Source organism: Panthera leo, chromosome C1 (assembly GCF_018350215.1).
Source record: "Panthera leo isolate Ple1 chromosome C1, P.leo_Ple1_pat1.1, whole genome shotgun sequence".
In the NCBI taxonomy this organism is placed as follows: domain Eukaryota; kingdom Metazoa; phylum Chordata; class Mammalia; order Carnivora; family Felidae; genus Panthera; species Panthera leo.
Genome location: NC_056686.1, coordinates 83,722,352 through 83,748,498, shown reverse-complemented (window position 1 = coordinate 83,748,498; position 26,147 = coordinate 83,722,352). Strand labels below are relative to the sequence as shown.

The window sequence follows — 26,147 nt, the reverse complement described above, 5'->3', positions numbered from 1 at the left end:
TGCCCAGGAAGACACAATGAATTTTCTAAAAATGACAATTTGAGTCATAAACACCCACAAATGTAGTTGACACATCACCTTTCAAGTCAGCATCTCCAGCACCTCTAATACTCCTCAAATAAAGAATACGTTTTCCTGTAACATTAGAGGCAAAAAAGCCAATTATTTAAATATTCTTATTTTTTAAAATGTAGTGATCTCCCTTGAATCTTCTGCACAACAGAGGCATAGTAAATGCAGATTGGACTGAGGAAGATTTATTTTGAAGTGCTTCCATGAGTCTTTTTAATATAAATCTTTTTAAAAGGAATGATGTGTCTCCTTAAAAATTAAAAAGGAAGTCAAGGTCTTTGACTCTTTAGATGTAATAATTTCCTGTATTTGTTTTGGAAAAACATAATCTAAACTTAGAAAAGCAATATGCTAGGGATGCTTGTGTGCCTCAGTCAGTTAAGTGTCTGACTCCTGATTTTGGCTCACGTCATGATCTCCAGGTGCGTGAGATAAAGTCCCACGTTGGACTCTGCACTGACAGCACAGAGCCTGCTTGGGATTCTCTCCCCCTTTCGCTCTTCCCCTCTCCCCTCTCAAAATAAATAAATAAATTTTAAAAGAAATAAAAGTAATATGCAATATTATCATTAGGTTTTACTGAGGTTAAATGTTATTTCAAAGCCAAAATCTAAACTTATGTATTTTACAGACCTTTACAGGCTCCCCAATTTTCTGTCAAGAAATACTTTTACTTTATTCACTGCTTAACCAAACAGTGTCTCACATATTATCTCATTAAGCAAGCAAGAGTAAGGCTCTAGAGGTTTCAGTGACTTTTTTGTAACTTCTTCCTGGAACCTAGGTTCTCTAACTCCAACCCCCAACATACTACTAAATGCTATTTTGGAGTTTACATGCTCATGAATTCAGAGAATGTACAAATAACTTACAGGGCTACCTACACACAGGAACTTCCATTTATACATAACTCTTTTTGTTAACTGACCTGTAACATAACCTTAGTTTCAGGTGTACAACATAATGATTCAGTATTTATACATACAGCAAAATGATCACCACAATAACAAATCTGGTTAACATCCATCACCATTCATAGTTACACACTTTCTTTCTTACGATGATAACTTTTAAGATCTACTCTCTTAGCAACTTTCAAATATACTCTACAGAATCATTAACTACAGTTACTGGGCTGTACATTATACGCCCATGACTTATTTATTTTATAACTGGAAGTTTGTACCTTTTGACAACCTTATATTTAACTTTTATTCAATGTTTTTAAATTATGTGCATAGTTTATAATATAGATACAATATACAAATTTAGCAGTATGAATTGATAATCTGTGAATTTAAAATGTACATATAGCAGGGTGGTATGCTCAGAAATATTTAAGTGATGAAGCATGTGATCAAAAAGTCTAGTGACTACAAGTCATCTTTGCTGAAGTATTGTGTACATTAATTACACTTTTACTCAGGTGAATTCTGATGTTTCTTTCAGACATTCATCTCTTTTCCATTTGAATTCCTACCAAAGCTAAAACCTCCATTAGATATAACCTTTCCTCTTTGACCCAACCAACAAAACTACCATACATAAAAAACAACTCTTATAGTTGCAACATATTCTAAACCAGAGCTAGCCAACAGAACTTACTGTGATGATAGAAATGTTCTGCTCTAGAGTGTCCAGACAGTAGCAATAGCCACACCTGACTACCAAAACAGTTAGTTCAACTGAGGAAATGAATTTTAAATTGTATTTAATTTTAAGTAATTCCAATGTAAATGTAAATAGCCACATGTGACTGGGTACTATATTATACAGAACAGCTCCAGAAAGCTGTGATTAATATAGCTGGAATAGCATTTATGCTTCAGTATGTAAGTTAGAGGTTCTCTCCCCAAAAGGTATCTTTTAATAAGGTTTTACTTGTTTTCCTAAAAAGCCTCTCATATTATTGAATATTTTTTGAATTACTTCATTCTTTTTTAAAGTTTTATTTATTTTGAGAAAGAGAGAGAGCATGAGCAGAGGAGGGGCAGCAAGAGGGAGAGAGAATCCCAAGCTGGCTCTGCACGGTCAGCACAGAGCCAGATGCAGGGCTCAAACTCATAAACTGCGAGATCATGACCTGAGCTGAAACCAAGAGCTGGACACTTGACCGACTGAGCCACCCAGGTGCCCCAGTTTTTTGTTTGTTTTTTTTTTTTTTTGAAGGTGACAACACAATAACTATTTCTAGAAAATGATTCATAATTCAAGTGTTTGATTATCATTACAAATAAGTATTTTAAAGTCTACTTTTAAAACACTGCAAACAAACAGACAAAAAGAGCAACGAGTGAAGAGAGACAAGTCCCATCATACATAAAATATATTCTAAAACCTCCATTATTGAAACAGTATGGTTTTGGAGCTTAACCAACAGGCAGATTAAAGCAACATATAAAAAGGTCTTAAAATAGGTGCATATGAAAACAAAAACTATCAAAGGTAGTATATTTCACAGGTAGCATCAAAAATTACTGGGGAAAACATGATTATTCAATAAATAGTTTTGGCACAACTGGATAGTTACTTAGAAAAGTATATAGTTGAATCCACACCTCACATTCATAACCAGACTCAATTCCAATGGCTCAAAGATTCAAATATTAAAAAAAAAGAAAACCACAAAAATTAACAGAAGAGACATGAGACAATATTTTAATTACCCTGAAGTAGGGGAGGACTTTGTCACATGTTCTTAAAACTAAAGTCCTTTAGAAAAAGATAGATGAATTTGACTTTATAAAAACTAAACATTTCTGCATAACAGAAATCACTATAAAGAAAACTAAAATATAAATGACAACAAAAAAAGACTAAGAAGATTCCCTAATAATGCCAAGAATAGAGAAAATCTAATGATCAAAAATAGAAAATCACCAAAAAGAAATAAAATTTTACATGAATTGAATAAAATTTAATAAATTTAATAAAACTAAACATATAAAAATGCTTGATCCCACTCATCATCATATAAATGCAAATTAAAACTACTACTTTCCATTTATCAAATGGGAACATTGTAGTTTAACAATGATGAGCCTAGGGTGGAGGGTACAGGAGTAAACAAGCAATCAAAAACATCCCGGAGAGGGGCACCTGCGTGGCTTAGTCGGTTAAGCATTGCATGCTTGGTTTCTGCTCAGGTCATGATCTCATGGCTTCTTGGGGTCAAGTGCTGTGTTGGGCTCTGAGCTGATGGTGCAGAGCCTGCTTGGGATTTTCTGTCTCCCTTTCTGCCCCTCCCCTACTCATGCTATCTCTGTCTCTCTCAAAACAAATAAACTAAAAAAAAAAAAAAAAAAAAGAAAAATCCTGGAAAGAATGTAAATAGCTCTCCCAGTGGAAAGCAATTTGGTGGTAATAATAATAACAGTATCAACAATAATAACAAATTCTTTTAACCCTTTCTTTGTACCAGACACTATTTTAAACACCTTATTATATACACTAATAATATACACTAATAAATACATTTGGCCCTAGGAGCTAAGTACTGTTATTTCTATTCTACAAACTAAGAAACTAAATCAAGGAAAAGAAGTTGACGAACTTGTCCAAGATTCCAACGCTTAGTAATGAGGTATCAAAATTGACTAGCCTCTGATTCAGCAATTTAACTTCTAAGTATTTATCTATAGATCAACTGGTATACTTACAAAATAATATTTGCACAAGGTTATTCACAGAAGCACTGTTTATATCAGCAAAAGATTAGAAGTAAAGGGTCACCAGTAGCAGTCAGATTAAATAAATTCTGATACTTCCATACAACAGAATACTATGTAGCTATAAAAGGTCAGTGACTGTAATGATGCCCAAGATATATTAATAAAACAAAATGCTGAAAACTTTATAGCATACTACATTCATTAAGAAAAGGGACATCAGAATGCATTCTTGTATTTGTTTACATCCATGGAAGGTTAGAAAAGTGGCTAACAACAGTAGGTACTTGTAACGTGGGTGGCAGGACCTGGGAGTCATAGGATATGAGGATGGGAAGAAGACATTTCATTAAATGTATGTTTTAAGACTTAGGAATTTTGAACCATGTGAAGGTATTACCTATTCAAATAAATCAGTTTCATTTTTTTTTTAAACAACATCCTAATTTTTTATGTTTAGAGATAAAAAAAAAAATACATGTTTGGGAAAACATGTATTTTGAAGTTCCTTATGTTGTATAAATGAGTACTGACAGTTGAAGATAATACCTAGAGGGATGTATCACACAGGGATTCAAAAGTAAGGCACAGAAACAGACTCTAAGCTCCTTTTTCCTGATTGTTATCTAACCCTTCCAATGAAAAGGGATGTTAGATGATGCAAGAGAAATGTTAAAGATGCAAGTGAGAGTGGAAAAAGGTGATATTTCTACATTAACATATTATTTTAGTTATTAATTCTAATATTCTTAATATTAGAAAACCACACATTCATATACGTATGTGATCTTAAATGTGTATAACTAAGTTAATCTAAATGTTAAACTACAAATTTGACATTGGACAAAAACCTTGCCTTTTAGTGAGTGGTCTTCGTTGGGAAACTTGTGTCAGGGTAGCCTTACATTTGCATTTCTACATGTGATAGTGATGACCATATCTGGTGTGTGTGCACGCCCCTTTTGTATCCTCCTTTATGGACTACCCATACATGATGTATCCAGCATTTCCCCTGTGAAAAGGTCTTTTAATACATTAAAGATTTGTTTTGAATGGATTTCTCTGTCCTCTTTCGTACTCATTTCAGATTAAAAGCTTCTAGATCAGAGGGTCTCCTGGTAAGGGCAGACCCTCTGGAAGTTTGTGTATTTTGAAAATGTCCCATTGATCCTGAACTCTTACCTCTTCCAGGACACACTGCTATTGAGAACCATGGACACACATTAGGGAAGAAATTGTGCCTCCTTAATTCATTTCACACCCTCTTTTTACTGCGAGATAAGCAAAGCAGGTCAATTAATACCATGAAAACTGCTGGTTCGCTGTGAAATAATATTTCAACTCTCCACTAACGTTTCGAAGCAAGAGTGGCAAATAGAATTTATCACACATGCAAACTCTAACTGATTGATATCAGTTATCTGAAGCATGTTGATAAGCATCTTTTCAAGTGTTGCCCTGGAATACAGTTTTATAGCTAATATAATCTAATTGGAATACAGTTTCTAGCACACATTCTGGAGTGCTGCTTTGACAACTCCAACATGTGCAATACTGAGCCAGTAACTTTACCTCTCTGTGCCTCAGTTTTCACGTTTGTAAAATGAGGAAGTAATAGTTCCTACTGCACTGTATTGTGTGAGACTTAAGTGAGATAATACAGACACAGCACTTAGAAGCACAGTAAGTGTTTAAAAAATGTTAACTATCATCATCATCATCATCATTTTTAGCATAACATACCGACCTTGTGAAAATAAAATTCTGTATGATAATTCCTTCAAAGAAGAAAAGAAAGAATTTCAACTTTCTGAGGTCATCACAACTCTGTATGTTTCAAAGTGTTTTCAAGTTGCAATTTCCAATGTATTATGAATCCTAAATATGATTTTTTGGAGGGGATAAAAGGAGAAAGTGCTAAACTCTTAAAATTCTTTTCTGTTTTGATTTTAGTAGACAATGCTTGTTATTTGTCTTTAAATATTCTGAGCTTCTGCTCTACTCTCAGAAAAAAAAAATAGTGTTTACAAGAGACCAGGGTGTGCGGTGCCAGGTTATAGGTCTGGATCTGCTATTTAACTAGGTATATAACTGTGGACAAATCACTTAACCTTTCTTATGAAAATCTCCACTACTACCACCTTAGGTTATGACATCATCATCTTCCTACTGTATGGGGCTCAGCAGGTCTTTTTGTTTCCCATCCAGGAAACAGAGTGAGCATTTGAAAGCACCTACAAGTTCTTCCTTTTCCTTTCTCTTCCTGAACAATTCTGTCCTGAAACTTATTTGGTGGGATAGAGCAAAGCTGGTGTCCATGCCGATGGAGGAAGGGAGACAAAGTCATGGTGGCCCAGAGCAGGATATCAAAGCATCTGCAACATGACGAAGCAGTCCCTGCAAAAAGTAGTCTGGAATCGGAAGTAACAGCCCAGTCAGGTTGAGGAGGGTGCCTTATTGCGGGGGAAGAGGAGGGCTGGCATGAGGAAACAGAATCCTAGAGTGTAAAGATGCTCTTGCATGGGTGTGGCCCAGCATACGGTGAAAAAAAAAAAAAAAAAAAAAAAACAAGCGGAGTGAGGTACTTAGGAAAGAAGATGCCATGTGAGATTGGTTACAAACAAGGGATTGATCAAATAAGTAGATACCTGAAGGATAATGGGAACCTGTTTCTCATTGTCAGAAAGGGGACTACAAATAAGGATAGAATGAAAACTAGAGTGAACGCTTATGATACCGAATTTTAACTGGAGGCATTGGTATGAATTGTGTTCAATATATATAATTAGACAAATAAATACAGATCTAAAAATGGGGGGGTGCGCCTGGGTGGCTCAGTTGGTTAAGCATCCGACTTCGGCTCAGGTCACGATCTCATGGTTCATGGGTTTGAGCCCTACATCAGGCTCTGTGCTGACAACTTGGAGCCTGGAGCCTGGAGCCTGCTTCAGATTCTGTGTCTCCCTCTCTCTCTGCCCCTCCCCCACTCACATTCTGTCTGTCTCTCTCAAAAATAAATAAATGTTAAAAAAAATTTTAATGTGTGTGTGTGTCATTATACAAAGATATATTCCCTATCTCTATCAACTCAGGTCTTGGAATTAGTGACACCTCAATAGCAACAAACATATCTAATGCCAAGATCCTGTATTCTAAATATAATTTTTTCCACTAAAAGTAACCAAGGCTTGTTAGAGAAAAGGTTGATTCCAGGGCTGGGGCAAGAAAAGTACACAAAGAGGCTCAAATGTCTTGTTGTATGAGAAAGAATGATGGGAACGTGTCAAAAGGGAAAAAAAAAAAAAACAGCTTGAAGATTGCCCTATTAGCCAAATTGGGTGTAGTCTGCATGTCAAAATACACAGTGACAGTAACAGCCCACTGACTAACACAGAATACCACAAACACACACACAACACACACACATGTGAATCAACTGGAAGTTTAAAGTATGATAAGGAATAGTGTAATAATATAGTCTCAAAGTAGCTCCGCACAAAATGTTTATTACTTACAAAGGGAAAGGAGTGCAAAGCCTGAGCAGACATCACCTTAATCAAGTGATCAAAGAGGACATCATCATTAATGGGCCAAATAAGAATCCTATGCCACCTGACAGAGATCAATGAACAGGCCACAGCTTCACTTGAGCAATATTCCCGTCAAAGACTGATAACTTAAATCTAATCCTAAAGAAAAATCAAACAAGTTGGTATTGGAGGCGTACTACACAATAAGTTGCCTCTAGGGTGTAATGGTCATGAGAGTCACGGAAAGATTAAAGAACTGCTCCAGACTGAAGAAGACATGCAACTAGATGCTGTCAACAACATTATAAAACACTGGCAAAATTTGAATGGCGTCTGAGCATTAGATGAGAGTCATGTTTCAATGATAATGTATGCATATTGCTAGTTGTATTATGGCTACGTAGAAGAGTTTCCTTGTTTGTGAGAAACATGCACCATCAAGGAGTCATGAGTATAAGGATTGCAAAGTACTTTCCAATGGTTCAAAGGGAAAAAAAAAAAGATTTTTGAGCTGTACTTGCAACTTATCTTTAAGCCTGTCAAATCAAGATTTTAAAAATTCCAAATTTAAGAGCACAGGACATTTCACATCATAAGTATTCCCTGCTTGGAACTTCTCGGTGGCTCTTGCGGCGACTAGAATAAAACCCAAGACCTAAGTTTTCTTACCCTGCTTTTTCAGTCCTCATTTCCAGACATTGCTATATTCCAGCTACACTAGCTATGACTATGCTCCTGGAACATGCAGGGCTCATTCCCATTTCAGAGCTTTGCATGGATTCTTCTTCTTGGAACACTAGTGCCCAGATCTTGGAAAGATTGGTCCTTATCAGCATCTAGCTGTCCTTTCAATGTTACCTTTCAGAAAGGCCTTCTCTTCTCTTCCTTGTATCTCTATCACATCACCCAGTTTTATTCTCTTCATAATTTATTAAGTTATTTATTATTAAATAAGCTAAATTTATTTGTTTATTAAACTATCGAAATCATTTATTTATTATTTTTTCTTTTATTTTCAGTACCCCTCAATTAGACCATAATTACCTTTAGGATAAGGGGCTTTGTCAGTCTGTCACTGCAATTTCCCCACAGCCAAGTGCTTGGACAGGGAGGCAGCTAGTAACTCTCGGGTGATTGGCAATCTAGTCCTTGATTTTCTCATCTATAAAATGGGAATAAACTACTACCTACCTTATCGTGTTGTACATTGAATAATATATGCAAATGATTAACACAGTGCCTGGCACACAATAGGTACCATATAGATGTGAAATATACTTACACAAGGGAAAACACCAATTTGGATCTAGAACCTCTTTGAAAGTCCAATAAGTATCTCCTCCTAAATTTACTGCCCTATTGTCTATGATTTAATAGCGAGAAGATGCAAACTTTTCAAAGCCTAGAAATATAACAAATCAAAATGCACTTAATTTAGTGATAACAGCACTGTGCTGGAAGAAAAAACTACTGGTTCTATTCTTTGCGTAAATATATATATATTTTTTATTTTCAGAAGTGCCATTTAAATGATTCATACTTTGAATAATATGCTTTATGATACCATTATATATTCCCTAACATATTATTCTTTTATACTTTCTTCCTCTAACTTACCAAAATTTTTACTGACACAAGCTCTAGATTTATAAACATTAATTCATCTTCAAAACAATTTTCTTCAAAGTAAGCATTATTTCTGCATGTTCATGGATAAAGAATAATTAATGTCTGATTAAGGTCACAAGTTAAGTAAAAGTGAATCAAAGCCCTCTCCAGGCTTCAGACTCCCAGTGTGTTATTGCTCTAAGCATAATCAAATATTTATTGAGTGCCCAGGCAGGGCCGGGAGTGAAAGAGATATGTAAGACAGACCCTTAGGACACATTTCTTATTAACAAAAAGCCTAAATTAAAAGGAAATTGAATCTATTTTGAGTTTCTATATGGGACAGCTGTTTAAACTATTATATCTATGGTGGGCAGAACTCCACAAACAAAACCACAAATCCACAAGGGCACCATAAGTAGAATTTCTTAAATCCTGAGAAGAAACGACTAGAATTTTAAATCACTTCTCTTACTTATCCATTTGTTACTTTTTCTGTTGCGGTTAGGACAGTGGGGGGAAACATGTTCCTGGAGAAAGACACAGAGCTAACAATCTTCCTTTAGAAAATCATCCACAACAATGTTACACTGCCTCTGTTTTTCTACAGTCTTCCATTGTCTCTACCCTCCTTCCACCCTCACCCACCACAAACATACACAAGCCTTATTCATCAAGACTGTCAGTTTATGTGTTCTTTTTTCAAATAAGTAAACATTAATATGCAATACATTCCTTAAGCGAATTTCATAGGTAAAAATTCTGGAAATAATGCAAGTTTTTCACTTCACCTCCAAGTATATCCTAATTTTCTGAGTAACAGTTAACGTGAGCCAGTCAGTGATTAAGTTTGTATTCACAACAGACATGCTGGTGTTTGTGGATCCCCCCCCCCAAAATGACTAAAAACATGTGTTTTTTTTTTGGTTGCATATATATTATAAAAATGTGTTGATTTTTGAGGTGATTTGAAATACTTTACCTCTAGTCCTTATTTATTAATACGCTTCTCATCTGTGCCATATTAGATTTGAGATGGCTTCAAAATGTTTTCTCTACAACTAGCTTAAACACAGTAAGAAGATAAAGGCATTAGTATAAAGGGAAAATAAGAGTAGGGAAAAACCATGGTAAAGCCTGGGTAAGGTTGACACACAAAAGGCACAGTTACTTGCTAGAGAGAAGTGGATCTGAATTGGGGCTGTCAATAGCCTATGGCAAAAAGTGGGATGGGATCAGTTATAAAACCCAAGATGTGTATATGCTGAAAACAAGCTAATGGCTGAGGAGAAATTAGATCCTCTTTTGCTGATGCTGAGACATAAATGAAACTTTTCTCAAGAATCCTCATAAATGAAAAATAAAATGTAGTTAGTGCTATTGACATTTATCATAAAGGATTTGTGGTTCTTCTTAGAATGTTCCTCGTTATAAATAAATGGCATAATATCAGGTATAGGTTAGTTAAAATAATTCTATGGAGTCCAAAACACAACTTGTTGATAGTCTGTACAAATTTAGATACATTTTAAAGTATCTATTCAATTACCTAGAGTGACTAGGTGGGGCCAGTGGGAGCACTTTTTAGCCCAAGATAATTGCTGCCTCTTTAAGAAAAAAATTTTTTTTTACTGTTTATTTATTTTTTAAGAGACAGAGAGACAGAGCATGAGCAGGGGAGGGGGAGGGGTAGAGAGAGAGGGAGACACAGAATCTGAAGCAGGCTCCAGGCTCTGAGCTATCAGCACAGAGCCCAAGGAGGGGCTCGAACTCACAAACTGCGAGATCATGACCTGAGCCGAATTCAGACACTTAACCCACTGAGCCACCCAGGTGCCATATATATATACACACACACACACACACACACATATATACATATATATACACACATATCTATATACACACATATATACATGTGTATATATGTATATGTATGTGTATATATATATATATATATGTGTGTATATATCTATTACATTGTGAAGGTCTAAGAAGCAAAATTATAGCTACCACTTACACTTTGATCTAGAAGAACAAAACACACAATGTATACTTGAAAGAAAGTTCTTCTAATATTGCTTATAAAAATATTTACAATCTAACACTAATTAGGCACTGGGCTAAGAGTTTTCAGATGCAGATTTAAGAACACTCCAGGGAAGATATTCCCCACAACTGTTACAGTTGAGGAAATTAAGGCAAGGAGAGTGTAAGTAACTTGCCTAAAATGACACAGGCACACAGTGTGTGGGTGAAATCACATGAAACTCTGCAACTGGGTTTAAGAAGACCTCATATTAAATACTTTGCAGAGGCAGCTCTACTTAAAAGTGGCAGGAGCATAAAAACAAATGACAGAGGGGAAAAGTAGTATGGCAGAATTTCTAATGGAGATCCTAGGCTCAACAGACTCTTATTGATAGGGTAGACACGCCATTTTACCATTGAATTAAATATCCATTAGCATCCTTTACAAGTTTATATAAATAGGAGTACATGTTTCTCCCCCACCCCACTCAAACCAATGATGCCCTGAATGAGAGGCCTGCCAATGAAGGTACAGAGGGAGCGGAATGCTAGGTACTGCCTGGTACTTTGTTCTGGGAGGAGAGGCTGCTGAGGGCCTTCTTGATTACATAGCCTCACCTATTCTCCCATCCCTAACTTCCACCCAGCTGCGGTATACTACTCCAACATGTCCCACACTGTATATTTGTGGCACATGCTTATTAGTTGTTTACCCAGAATCAATGCTGCACTCCTCTTCTTACTACCTGAAAGGGCCCCAGTTTTTTCAGGTACTTGCATCAGTAGGCATACTGTTGCTTATCTAAGTCAGTTCTGATGGCTACATTCCCACTCCAAGTAACTGACTTGATCATGGATTTTTCACAACTCTGGCCAGTAAGAAATGAGGAAAAGTCTGTTGGATGCCTTCTAGAATAAATTATAAAATGAATACACAAGAAAAAAGTCCCTTTTCCTTCCACTGGACAGTGTCGTGTCTTTTACCACAGGAGGAGTGTGGTATGTGTACATTTGTGTTCCTGCATATATGGGAGAGACACACGCATAGAGGCAAACAGCCTAAAAAGAAGGACAGAGAGGAAATGAGATGCTAAGAAATGAGGCATATAGAAAGGAATAAATTTGTAAAAAGGTCAGGGGAGAGAGGTAAGACAATAAATATCTGAGAATAGGGAGAGGTGACCTCCGCTCCCCTCCCACCACACAAAAAAAGTTATGTCAATACTGTCATCTCCTAGAAGCTTAGAGGAAAGTCAATCTTTCTCTGTGCAGCATTTAGTACACTATCAAGAACATCTGAAAATTAATAGCCACTATTTGGGGATAAGAGTAAAATACCGGTTCAAAAATAGCAAGTCATACAGAGCAAGGACCAGCTTGAATAAATTTGGTATCTGTTTGCATCTACTGAATGTGGCTATATGCAAATGCAGATCATAATGATCTTATGAAAATGCATTTTTTTTGCTCACATAAATATACTGCTAAACAGCTATGCCATTATATCTAGATCCAACTTTCAGATTCAATGCACATATTGCTAAATGTCAAATGTATTCATATTCATTTATATTTGAATGCTGCTTTGAGTGGAAAACTATAAATCATCCATTCAAAAATAAAAACAAAAATAAAATGGAAATGCAGCATTATTTAGCACCACAGATGAACCCTTATTTATCTTGCAGTTAAGCAGTGAAGTGAATAAGCATTTTCAAACAGAAGCTCTGACTCTGAAATCTTAATAACTAAACTGCAAAAACCACAAGTTCCTCCAAATATCTGAGTTGTCCTCATTATCTTGGTTATTGCTGTGCTTTTATCTCCATAGTCAAAATTCTCTTACTTTGACTGAACAATATGTATTTCATTGAGTATCTTCTGTATTGGAGCACATAATACAACTTTTGATTTCTCTTGAAATATTTTCTTATCTATACTTATCTTAATTGTTCTCCATCAGGCTGTTTTTATAAATGCCTCATAAATGGAGAAGTGGTTAAAAAAATTGAATGACCCTAAATAAATCTGTTGAGTTCATCTTGTTGGCTCCATCATTTACCACCAGCCAAAGCTATATAAATTCCCTTTCCTTCTCCTCACCAGCTATTCCTTCTCCAGTTTTTAATACTGGAATATGCCAAGGCTCAATCCCACTAAGTCCTGGGACCTCTTTTTTCCCCACCCATTAGCGACTTCAACAAATCTCATGCTTGGAATACTATCGGCTAACATCTGCCAAATACGTATCTCCAGCTGAATCCCTGCCTTGGCCTCTGGATTTTTATAAGGATTTTTCTGTGTACCTCCTTATTCAAAATCTCCACTTGGGTATCTCATAGGCACATCAATCTTAAATGTCCAAATTTGATTTCTTCATCTTCTCCACTAAACCTGTCCCTTCTAAAGTCTTCCTTGTTTCAATTAATGTCAATTCTTACCTTCCAACTACTCAGTCCCAAAACCTTGGTATCATCCTTAGGTGCTCAGAATAGTTCCACAGTTCTCCAAATAGCAAAGAGCTCTACCTTGAGAATGTACTTAGAATCTGACCACTTCACACCATTTTCACCCTGATCCAAGCTATCATGTGTCACTGGGATAGTAAGAGCTGGTCTCCAGCTGGGGTGTTCTCCTATCCCATGCACACACCACATACACGTTATGTCCTATCTTTCCTAAGCACAGTAATTGTTTTATAGCTTATGTCTGAATGTGTTACTCCTCAGTTCAGTCGTCTTCCTATTTCACTGAGACCAAACCTCATGACCTGACCCCTCTGACCTCATTTCCTCCAACTCTTTCACTTGCTCATTCTATTCCAGTAACACTAGTCTCCAGGCTTTTCCTGAAACGTGCAAGCATATTTATACTTTGCACTTATTGACTCTGCCTGAAATGCTCTTCTCCCAGATATTCATATGGTTCAACATCTCACCTCTTTCAGGTTTTACTTAATCAACTTCTTGGTAGTACCTTTCCTGACCCCCAATATTAAATTGCACTATTCCCAAACACTCCCTCTTCTCCACACTTATCACTACAAGACAGTCAACTTAAATTTTAATTAATTAGTTATTTATAATTGTCTCCATCCACTAGAATGTGGGCCTGTTTTCTTGACTGCTATATCCCCAATGCTTGCAATGGTGTCTCTCTTATAGTAGATACTCAACCACATTTGTGGACAGCTTTCATTAAGTATCTCTATCTTAAAGTTCATCTTATCATGATGTGAAGTTGTAGATCTCTAATTTTTTTCTCCCTTTTATATGCTATAATTTAGTCTATAGAGCCATTATTTGCCCTAATTTTCTTTTTTTTTTCTTTTCATTTTTTAAGTAATCTCTCTATCCAATGTGGGGGCTCAAACTCACGACCCTGAGATCAAGGGTTGCGTGCTCTACCTACTGAGCCAGCCAGGCATCCTTGCCCTCCCTGCAAGCTAGCAATGTGAAGAGTCACTAACAACTTGAAACACTGGCTTCCCTTCCTTCTTAAGTGCTACAGATTCGATCTTTCACCTATATTTCTCTCAAATTTATTCTCATCTGCAACTCCACTACTACCTCATCAGTCCAGGCTCTCACTGGATCCACACTGCCCAAAGGATAAAGTCCATATTCCTCCTGCTGACAAATAGCAAGTCTCTCTTCCTATCTGACTATGCCCTTCTTTTACAGCCACATCTCATCTCCCCTGTTATCTGTTCTCTATATATCAGCCTAGTTTTCTCATTTTGGCATGCTTTTTGAGCTTTTACTACTTTTCATAATACCAAGTCTGCATGAAATATGCTCCTTGCTCTCCAAGGAACAATGCTGAAGTCATTTTACAGGAGCCATCTCGAATATTACTTCTATAAAGTCATCAAAATAACAACAGCTAACAACCACTGAGTGCTTACTATGATTTAAATGATTTACTTCCATTGTATCATTTAATCCTTAAACAAAATCTAATTAGAAAGGTACTACTAATTTCCCCAAATTATACATGATAAAATAAGGCTACAAGAAGGTAGGAAACATGTTGTAGGTCAGAGACTTAAAAATCAGATGAGCTAGGATTGGATCCTAGGTCTAATTCCAAAGCCTAAATGTCAAAAATCTAAATAAACAGCTGAATTGACCTTCGAATAGGTATTCTGAAAGTCTTTACTGAGTTTAGGTCATTTTGCAACCATTAATTTTATTGTTGTGCAAGGTAAGAACTACAAACCACAAACTCTGGGGTGCCTGGGTGGATCAGTCGGTTAAGCGTCCAACTCTAGATTTCGGCTCAGGTCATGATCTCATGGTTTGTGAGTTCAAGCCCTACATCAGGCTCCACAGTGGCAATGTGGAGGCTGCTTGGGATTCTCTCTCTCTCTCTGCCCCTCTGCAGCTAACTCTCTCTCTCTCTCTCTCAACGTAAACAAATAAACTTAAAAAAAAAACAAAACAAAAAACTCATAAACTGTAAGCTGTCACTTTACAACTACCCAGATAATGAGTAAAAGAATTCACTCTAAAGCACTGTTTCAGTTTGCAAGAAAACACATCATTTTTGTGGGTATATTTTTGTGATAAGAAAGAGTAACAGTAATACCATTACTGTCAATTTACAGCATTTACAAAATTACAGGCAGGGTAAAAGACCAGAACCCTATTTTTGTATGCCACAAAGCCCACATAGAAGTCACCTGGTATGTCCAAAAGGACCTCTGGAATGTTACATCACTACTAATTTACTCTCCTAGTTTTTGCCCTTCTTGGTAAAACTTCATTTCACTGACCTTTTCATTGTGAGTTGCTTTGCTGGGTATGCATATAGCATCCCACCCAAAGGTGACTTTGAGGAAGCCTCTAAAGGCAACCCTGGCGGGTCTCCATAGAAATGGCCCCAGGGTTGTCTCCAAAGTGGCCCTGCTTGAGTTGCCATGGTAAACAACCAGGCTAGATTGCTATATTCAGTTCTCTGCCAGGGTCGCCATGGTGACTGCAAAGGATGGCTCCTTGGAAGGACCTCACAAGGGCGCGTTTCCATGGTGACCCTATCCTGCATATTTTAAGCAACTTCCCTCTGGTTGTTCTGTGACCAATCATGGCAGGTTCATTTTGAGAGTAACCCTGGAAGGTTTCTCCCAAAGATACCGTCATAACACATAGGGATTTGGAAGTGAGGCCTGTAAACAAACTGCTTGAAAATGTAAATGGTACCATTCATAAATCATTAAATTAGTCCTTATATGTTTTAGGAAGGATCTGTTTTGATGGCTAACAAAAAAAAAAAAAAAAAAAAAAACACATTTGTAACGTCTGTTAAATGTGCCTGTTTCAAATCTCATTTAAAATATCTTACAGAATATAATGCAGATAATTAAAGTTTCAAAGTTCCCCAATCTTACAACATAGCGGATAACTAGGTAAAAAATACTTTATAGTGGATATGACACATACACATAAAATGAAATCATAAATACAGATGGATCATTAGGTTATAATGAGATATCAAGGAAATTTTTATAGAGCAAAAGACAAAATATTTGCAAGTCAAATGAAAAAAAAATGTGTTTTTTTAGTTGAGTTGGGAAAGCCTAGCCATATTTGGGCCCAAGCTATTTTTTCCTGTATTTTTGTGGTTGGAACCATCTCAACTACTCTTCCTTTCAATTTAAAATATGAATATAAACCATTCTGAACAGATGCTTGATTTTTAAGCCATTTAACTATTCTCCTGAAACTTTAAAATACTGTACTTTTTCTAGTATTTAGTCAAGGGCAAATTTTATCTAATTGCTAATTTCAGTATCTTTAAAAATTACTTAACAAATAAAAATAATCCACAGTTCAAAAGATACAATTATAATTTCTGCACATGTGCCCACTTTTTGTTCTTGCCAAGTGACTCTTTAAATTTACACACACACACACACACACACACACACACACATACACACACACACCTTACTGTGAAGAAAAGGTTAACCTTGGCTTTCCTCTTTTTTCTCCCAATCTTGAGTACTAGCTCCATTGGGTCTACAGTTTCCATTATTTATTTTCTCTCTCAGATGCCATTCTCCTACTCTGTCCACTACAGCCCACCACTGCCCATTCACATTCCACTCAGGAGAATGAACTCGAGTTTGAAAAACAAAAATAGTCTAGAAAAACAAGGATATTCATAGTCCCTTCTTAGTGAAGTCTCAGTGTTCTACACAAAGTCTGAATTTGTAGAGACTTCTTGCTTTAAGCCTTCAGTGTGTTTTTGTGAATCAGAGTAGTCACTGCTATTTTCATTCATTCATTTATTCACTAAATATTGATTGATTGATTGATTGATTCATTGATTACCAAGTATAAGGCACTGTTTTAGGGGCTGAGAGCACTTCAGGGAACAAATAAAAAAATTCCTGGCTTTAAGCTGCATACATAATGGACTGGGGGAAAGAGAAAGAAAGACAATACAAAGAAAACCAGTAAGTATGAAATCCTGTCTTCTGTTAGAAAATGATTAAAGTAAGGGAGAAAATTAAAACAGAGAAGAGGGAGGCTGAGCCCCAAGCCAGGCTGGGATGGGGGCTAGGATACTACAGATAAATGGGTGGTTTCAAGAACTCCCCACTCACCTGCCATACGCACACTCAATATCGTACTCATTACTGATCAAAATCCTTAAATTAAAAATAAAAAGAGTAAGAAGGTCTGCTTCATAGAGAACTCAGGAGAAGTTAATCAAAGTAATACTCAATTTTCTCCACATCTATACTTGCTCTCTGGGAGGCAGCAGGCTCTGAGGATGGCAAGTGATACCACCACCTCCAATCCAACTTCTGCTTCAAGAACTATATGAACTTGGGCAAGTTACTCTACCTTGAAAGCCTCTTTCTCAATTTTAAAGTGAGAAAAATAATTCCAAGCTGAAAGTAGTACCCTGAAGAGATGCAAAGAAAATAAAATATAAACACTAAAATATTGTGGGTGATAATATAATGTCTGGAATTTACATGGGAACATTTCAGGAAAAAAAAGGTGAGGAAAGAGAAAGATGAAGAAAGTTGGACAACATTTTGGACATTAATGATGCCCAGTGATGGGTACACGAGTTCATCATATCACTTTTTATGTTTGAAATTTTCCATTAAAATGTATTGCAAGGAAAGGATAAAACTTGAAATCAAAGACACTTCCTCCATAAAGGTTTTTAAAATAACTAGAAAAAAGTGTATAGGAACACCGACCTACTTTATATAACCGTTTGCTTATAAAATGAGCAAAAAGTGGATTTATTTACTGAGTGCTCACTAACCTTCTGGAACAATACTAGGTGCTTTCCATACCTTCTTATAATATTCTAATTTAAAAAAATTAACTTCATACTTTACTTATCATAAGAGACAATGTAAGACAGGCAGAAAAGCACCATTGTTAAACTTGTAGATTCACTGGGTATTCAACGTATAATTTGTTTTCTAGAAGAAAGTTTAGTATCATCTACTGAATCCTTAAAAGCAAGCACACAATGGAGCTTTACACAGCTAATAAACATTTTAGAAAATGAATTCTATATGAGTGTATCAAGAAACTTAAAAACTTACCAGATCAGTATCTGCCTTTTTATAGGTCAAAGCTTCCACTTTGGAATCCAGTTCTGCTTGTATTTGGTCTCTCCTTTTCATAACACCCTTCATATCAAAACACAGGGATGGAATAAGTTGTACTTTGGTTTAATAATATTTTTATGAAAAAATATACATTTTAGAATATAAATGGCATCGCTTCCCAACTCATCAGTCATTTGGGGATATAATGACAAACGAATTTGTTTAATCTCTAAAAGTTAAACTGAAAGCAAGTATGTAAGAGAATTTTTTTCATAAACTTTTTATGAGTTTTCCCAATGCACATTTTACTGAAGCACTCTAGACATATACAGTTCTTCAAAAAGAGAAAAAAAAAAAACAAATAATCAAAAAATCAGTGGGAGCACTGAAAATATATACTATGGTGTAACCTGGTGGCAGTTGAGAGGTCACACGGGCCTCTCACCTAAAGTGTCTATAATAATTTGCAGCACACTTATTCGATTCCAAAGACATGGTTAATTAAAGAGTTTTTAATTACAGTGGGAAATCAGAAAACTGAAGTGTGAACTCACATTTTGAGATTTTATTTTAGCTTAAAATATATAAATATTAGTCAATTAGCCAAGCTTTTGATGAGAAATTATAGCCTCTTCTCTGAGAAGAGTTCCATCCTGTTTTCTCAAATAACCATGAATTCACGTTTCGGTATCCTTAAACTTTAAAACACCCTTGTGAAGGAATTTGAGTGCAGATTTCACCTTCATCTTTTATAATGTTTGCCAGCCTTTTACAATGTGTTTCCCCTGGTGACTCATTTTTCTCCCAAGACCTGCTACTTAGGCTTTATAGACACAACGACTCTTTTTATTTGTACTCATCTTTCACAGGTTTTCAAAATATTAGTTGAAATCATAAAATTGTGATAATGAACACAAGAGGCCTAAAGAGGTTAAGGAAAAAGTTAAGCTAACTCCAGGTAAGTAAAAAATTCAAACAGAAAGGGTGAAAGTACAACATATATGAGAAGAGCCTTTATGAGGCATAGGTCTTTCAGGTGTTTTCAGGGGAAGGGGAGAACCTACCAACAAATCAGTTAAATGGAGGCAAGATAATTTGACAGAGTATGTGGGAACTGAGAGGCATTAAGGATAAAAAGCATCCTCAAAATTACTCAGTCTAGTTTTGTGCCTGGCGGAATTACTCCTAAAACACTCAAAAGAGATAAGCTTTTCTCCTGTTTTCAAAGAAATCAATAGAAAATTCAGGTAATTACTACATACCTTTTATATTTATTTCAGTGTTTCATTACCATTAATATCGGGAACCCCTTCCTATCTCTAACCCAAATGACACATACTACAATTTAGTCTCATTTATTTAAGGTCTGTTTTCATAAATATGAAGTACTGTGCTTCACATAGGTAGAAATATTTTAAGTAAGAGTTTGCTTCAGAAGACAACTAGTAAGATTACACAAGTTTAATCATTTTGTCAAGGTCTATACTTCATCATTTTAGCTCACATTGAAGAAAACATTCCAATATAAAACACAGCCAGAACTGCAATATAAATTGCTACTGATTATGCTTTAGGAGTCTACAAAGTAATATAATCAAATGAGAACCTATAAAATAATTCTTCTGGTTGCTATTATAATTTTTCCACACCTTTAATGATATATGACTTAAATTACATAATTTTCATCTTGACATAATAAAGAGAAAAACACATCTAATTAAGGGAGAATAATATACTATTTTTAATTATACAAATCAGATCTCTTTGAACAACCACACAAGAGGGCTATCAATAATGAGGTAAAACAATGAAATGTAGCCAAGGAAATTGATGGAGACAAGGAGGAGACTCCTGAGCAGTGAAATGTTAGAGGCCTTTGGGAAGCAAGAAGTGTTTGTTTATAGAAGACCCTAATAAAGTCAAGTAACAGCAGCAACATGAAATATCTACAAAATATTTAATGACTGTGAAAGAAAAACCTAACCGTGAGAAAGAGGCAGATCTCATGCTGAAAGGCTAAGAGAGCTTTTCTTACCAAGACAGAAGCAAAATTAAAAAAAAAAAAAATCCCCAAACCAAGAGTACATGAAAACAGACACGGCTCCAAATATAAATAGCAGAAGAAATGGACTATATCTGAATGCAAGTGGGCTCCTTCTCCCATTGCCACGCTAAAACACAACAACCCTGAGGGTATCAGTTTGTGCAAGGTGCTGTGAGCAGAACATAATACAGGATGAAAAACATTAACTTTGCAGATAGCATTGCTAAATCCCAAATATCTGGAAACCTTAACTTGAACTGAGGAGGTTAAATACAAAACTTTGATATAAGAGGAATAAAAGCCTTTGCAAATAGTGAAAGAAAACATTTTAACTTGAAGGATTTCTTTTTAGAAGCATCCAGAAGACAGAACAAACATCAAAATCCTACTCAAGTACTTTGTACATAATGATAGTAAATACATTGCTAAATCAAATGTACCTAGAAGGGGTAAAAGAACTCTTTCATGAAAAGAAATCTCTAAAGCACTAAAAATTTTTTAAGTAAAATTTTAAAGGCTTGGAAAAATGAATCATATTCTCTATATAAATCTTGACTGAAGATGTTTCAAATCTATGTGTAATGTACATTATTGTGGCTGAGTATTCCTGTCTTTTATTAACATATACTTCTACTTGTCATATCATTCACATAGTGAACTAATATTTATTGAGCATCTATATGCAAAGCATTCTACAGGATGGGAAAATAGTGGTGAAAAAAACTGAAATAGAAACTACCTTTATAAAGCTTATAATCAGGTCAGGGACTAAGGTAAAAGTATAAGGTGTTCTTACCATTAACATTTCACTATAAAGTACATACTCATGTACTACAGGAAGCAGGGCCTCTGAGAGTCCAGACATCCGTTTTTCAGTGGCCTTAGAGCATTTGTCAATGCAGCTGGCAATCCCTTTTAGAGTATCAACCAGATCTTCTTCTGACGCTGACCACAGAATATGAATTGGGCCATATTCTCTCATTTCATCAGAATATTCTAAAAACAAAAATTAAGCTCCTCAATTTACAGAAGTTTTAAAAATCTGTGAATTATAGACAGTAAGAAAAGACCTTATTTTTCTCATCGTGCATATGTTCTTCTAAATGAACATAAGAAGATGGCTATCAACTTTCATTAAATTGGCAGCAATTCCAATCCACTCGGGTCAGTCCTTGAATGACTAGTGTCTATGTGTAATCAGCAATAGCATCCTTTTTCATTCTCTAAAGTATCCTGGCTTGGAAGACAGATTATACGATCACCATATCTATCATGGAACTCTGCCTACCAAATAAACTACACCTGAGTGTCTCATAGGCAACATTACCTAAACAAGCTTGTCTTCTTTCTCCCCTTCCCCTGATTACATATCCTAGCTAAGAGTAATTGTTTCCAGTGATCTCAAAGCAAAAATGGGTATCATCCTATACTCATACCTGCACAGAGCCAATCACCAGTTTCAATATTTCTTAATACTTATCTATCTATCCATCTGTCTATCCATCCATTCATCCATCTATTTTTCTACCTATCTATCCTTATTTCCACTGTCATCAGCTCATCAGCGTCTGTAATGTACACTTCTGTAAGGGACTTATAACTATTCTTCCTCTTTCAATTTTTGTCACAGTATATAACACTGAAGCTTCTTAGCTAAATTAGAAAGTCCCTACATTGTCTCTCTGGGTCCAACTCTTGAGATTCTTCCCCCAAAATAGTTCGATTCAGGCCATGATAATTACTCATTCATAACAATCTCATGATTTCTCATTTAAACATTACACATACCCCTTTGCCTTGCCCTTTACCATTTCTACCATTTGACAAACTACTTCTAATCCTTTAAATACTAGCACAAATACTAGTAAATACTAGTACAAATAAATTCCTTCGGATTCTGTTCCAAAACATTGTATATGCTTTGTCCCCAATGAGCCGATCATAATCTTACACTTCTATTAAAGCCTATCATAATTTTATACTTGTATTATCCCATTCTATTATAATTGCTTGCATAAATCATATGCTCCTAGGCCATATGCTCCTTAAAACAGGGGCTGGGTCTCATTTTCTTTTATCTCAAAGCCTGATGCAGAATGTGTTCAATAAATATTTTTGTATTAGTGAATGAACAACAAAAGACTATTCAATGCTTGATAAGCCATTAATTCAAAAATTTGTATTTCATTTCAAAATCTGAATATTTTTACACTTTGCGTTTATAATATCATCCCTCTTTTTTTTAAAGTTTATTTATTTTGAGAGAGAGACAGAGAGGGAGAGAGAACACATGCATGTGCAGGGGGAAGAACAGAGAGAGAGGGCAAGAATCCCAAGCAGGTTCTGTGCTGTCAATGCAGAGTCCAACACAGGACTTGATCCCAAAAACCATGAGATAATTACCTAAGCCGAAGTAAAGAGTCAGACACTTAACCAACTGAGCCCCCCAGGCACCCTGATATGCTATCATCTTTCAAAGATGGCTTTTTATGGTAGAGAATGTAGAAGTAGTGAATATTTTTTCTCTAACATCCATCAAATACAATGAAATTCTCTCTATATTTAATCATCTTACTACTCATTAGAGTTAGTTGAAATCTGGCATATTCCTCTAAATTAAACTATTAAAATGTCAAAAGTTTGTATGATCAAATAAACTGAAATAGATTAAAAAAATTTAAGACACTGGAAATATCAGTTGTTACCAAATAAAGGTATCAGGTTTAATAATCACTAGAGCCTTTCCAACTGCACCCACTTAATCAAGGCCTATCCTTTGTTTTAAATAATGGCCGCACTACACTAGCATTTCTAGAAAAATGTTCTCCCTTATCTCATTTTCTCAATTTGTGTATACATAAGTGTGTACCATTGAACCTTTGTAACATACATTCATTCATTTATTTGTTTGTTTATTTAAAGTTTATTTATTTTGAGAGGCAGAGTACGAGCAGGGAAGGGGCACAGAGAGAGGGAGAGACAGAACCCCAAGCAGGCTCTGTGCTGTCAGCACAGAGCCCGATGTGGAGCTCGATCCCATGAAACGATGAGATCATGACCTGAGCTGAGATCAAGAGTTGGATGCTTAATCAGTTGAACCACCCAGGTGCCCCTGCAATATCTATTTTTCCACAGAGCTTTTATAAAATTCTAAACTGCGCTTACACAGCTCTCTGATTACATTTGTATGCAAACACTTACTGAGTTGCACTGTAATTTGTCTATTAATATATGTCTCCCCAACTAGACTCTGAGCTCAAGGACAGGTACCAACTTACTCCTCCTTTAATCTCCAACACAGAGAAGCAGTACAGCATGTGGTCAGTACAAATGTGACAAATAAACTGGGGAGCACAAGATATAACAAGATCAAAGAAAAACCTTGAAAAAAATTTTTAAATAGAAACCACTAGTTATGATCACCATATCTTCATGATTTGAATACGAATGAAATATCCTATATAGCTTAGGCTCCCAAGCTACAAAATAAAACATTCCATCATCTTCAAAGGAATCTGACAAGTGGGCTTCACACTCAAAAAACTAAGAAATCCCTCCAATTTGGGTCAGTGGCAATCATGCCCTGAAAATCAGAACTCAAATTTACAAAGTCTATCATCAAATCCACTTTTCCTTCTGAGCATTTCACAAACATTAGAGTATACCGAAGATTTTAAAACTATTTCTTTGCACCAGCAAATGTAAAGCAGCATACTGATGTTCTACAAAACTCGTAGGTCTCAAGAGTTTCCAGGAGCTTCTCTGAATTGCTATTCCACTTAACTATGCATCAAGAATATTCTTAACAGAATTGGAATTGTGGAATACAGTTAAAACAATTAGCCTCTTGAGATTTAAAAAAAAAAAAAAAAGACAAATGATAAATAACAAGGGTGGACCAATAAGTCCTAAAAGAAATTATTAAACTATATTCAGTCACCACAATGACATCACCAAGTGCCAATGCATGGAAAAAAAAAAAAAACATAGAGGGAAATGTACATTCAGCTATGACAACTTTTTCTATATTTCTTTTAACAACCAATCACTAATGATAAAGCAAATTTCCTACCACCAAATCATATGTTCATTCCTTTTTTTCAATCATTGAACAGCTTTTGTTGAGCACCAACTATGTGCTAAGCACTATCTAGATACTAAAAATAAAACAAATCTTTTCCCTTCTTTTCCTCATAGAATTTACTGTTTAATAGGGGACATAGAAAATTAAAAAAAAATAAGTCATCAATATAGAGACTTAAAGTAGTTCATCTCTAAAACCAATTTATATTAGGAAGTATATTCTTTGACTTGGCCACCTAGTTCTAATGTAGTTAAATGCAATTAGAAAATTAGCAGAAAGTCATCATGGAATTGGAAAAAAAATCATCATGGAATAAAGTCCAACTTTTTTTTTTTTAAGGTTATTATCATGTTGCTATTTTATTTTTAAATGTTTATTTAATTTTGAGAGAGAAAGAGCACAAGTAGGGGAGGAGCAGAGAGAGAGAGAGGAAGACATAGAACCTGAAGCAGGCTCCAGGCTCTGAGTTATCAGCGCAGAGCCCGAAGGGGGCTCGAACTTACGAACTGTGAGATCATGACCTGAGCAGAAGTCGGATGCTTAACTGACTGAGCCACGCAGGCGCCCCTGAAGTCTAACTTCTAAAGTAAAATAAAAATAAGAAAATTGAAAAAAGGAAATGGTGACACAAAATAGGAAGAAGGACCTAATTTCCAATATATAAATTTCTCTGCCACGCTTGGACAGGTGTAATATAGAGTACTTTTTCCAAAAAAATCACGGAAAATGTGGAAACCCTATTTTCTGATACATCACTTCTTTGATTTTAAGCTATGATTCACATTGTACATTTAAGACCAACTTCATACAACTACAAAATCTTAAGCTCAGGGCTTACTTTGCCATTATTACTTATAAATGGGAACAAGAACAGCTAATAATTGATTAAAACAAATGGGGACTGGCCATGACTACCTTCAAAATCATATAGAAATCAAAAATTTTCTCAATATATCTGGGTATAAGCCACACACGAAGGTGAAATTCTATCTTAATGTTATGTGATACCTCATGTAAGGAGCTTGGAAACCACTACTCAGTCTGAACAAGTAAAATGCTGAATAGACTGAAAAATGAACAACTTTTCTTGGATCTGCAAAACAGGGGAGGACACAGGAAAAACCACTGCCCTCACGACTGGGAAGACAGATGAATACAAGGAATTGTGGGTTACTGGGCACACACTAAAGAGAAGAAACCACCTCTCACCACCCACTGCTGGGGTAGGGAGACTGGAACTGTAATTGATGAACTGCTGGAGGCTCAGTGTAGACAACTTTAAGAGTTAAAAGCCCCAGGGGGAACCCAGTCATGGGGTCAGTATTGTGAGATTTACCCCCAGAAGCTCAACTAGGTTCACTGTAAATATTGAATAAAAACTACTCCTGCTTCTTGCAGAGGAGAATTTTGAAATAGCCAGAGCACTCTGCTCTTCTTAACAAAGGCCTGCCCTCAGAGGAAAATAGTTAACCAGAGCCTAACCTGCTCAGGTATCATCAGAGACTAACTTAGAGAAAGGGAAATA

General features: G+C 35.8%; 1 protein-coding gene across 7 annotated transcripts in view; it reads right to left on the bottom strand.

Moving 5' to 3' along the window:
• Positions 1 to 26,147, bottom strand: part of SNX7 (sorting nexin 7) — a 178,180-nt gene that overhangs the window by 115,560 nt on the left and 36,473 nt on the right. For all 7 annotated transcript variants that reach the window (XR_006206433.1, XR_006206431.1, XR_006206432.1 and 4 more), the window contains exons 6-7: positions 21,335 to 21,534; positions 18,489 to 18,575 (exon numbers count right to left, since the gene is read on the bottom strand). Coding sequence is in view for 4 of the 7 variants with exons in the window: in XM_042952996.1 (XP_042808930.1) it covers positions 18,489 to 18,575; positions 21,335 to 21,534 (287 nt within the window). In the remaining 3 variants the exon portion in view is untranslated. The remainder of the gene's footprint in view (positions 1 to 18,488; positions 18,576 to 21,334; positions 21,535 to 26,147) is intronic.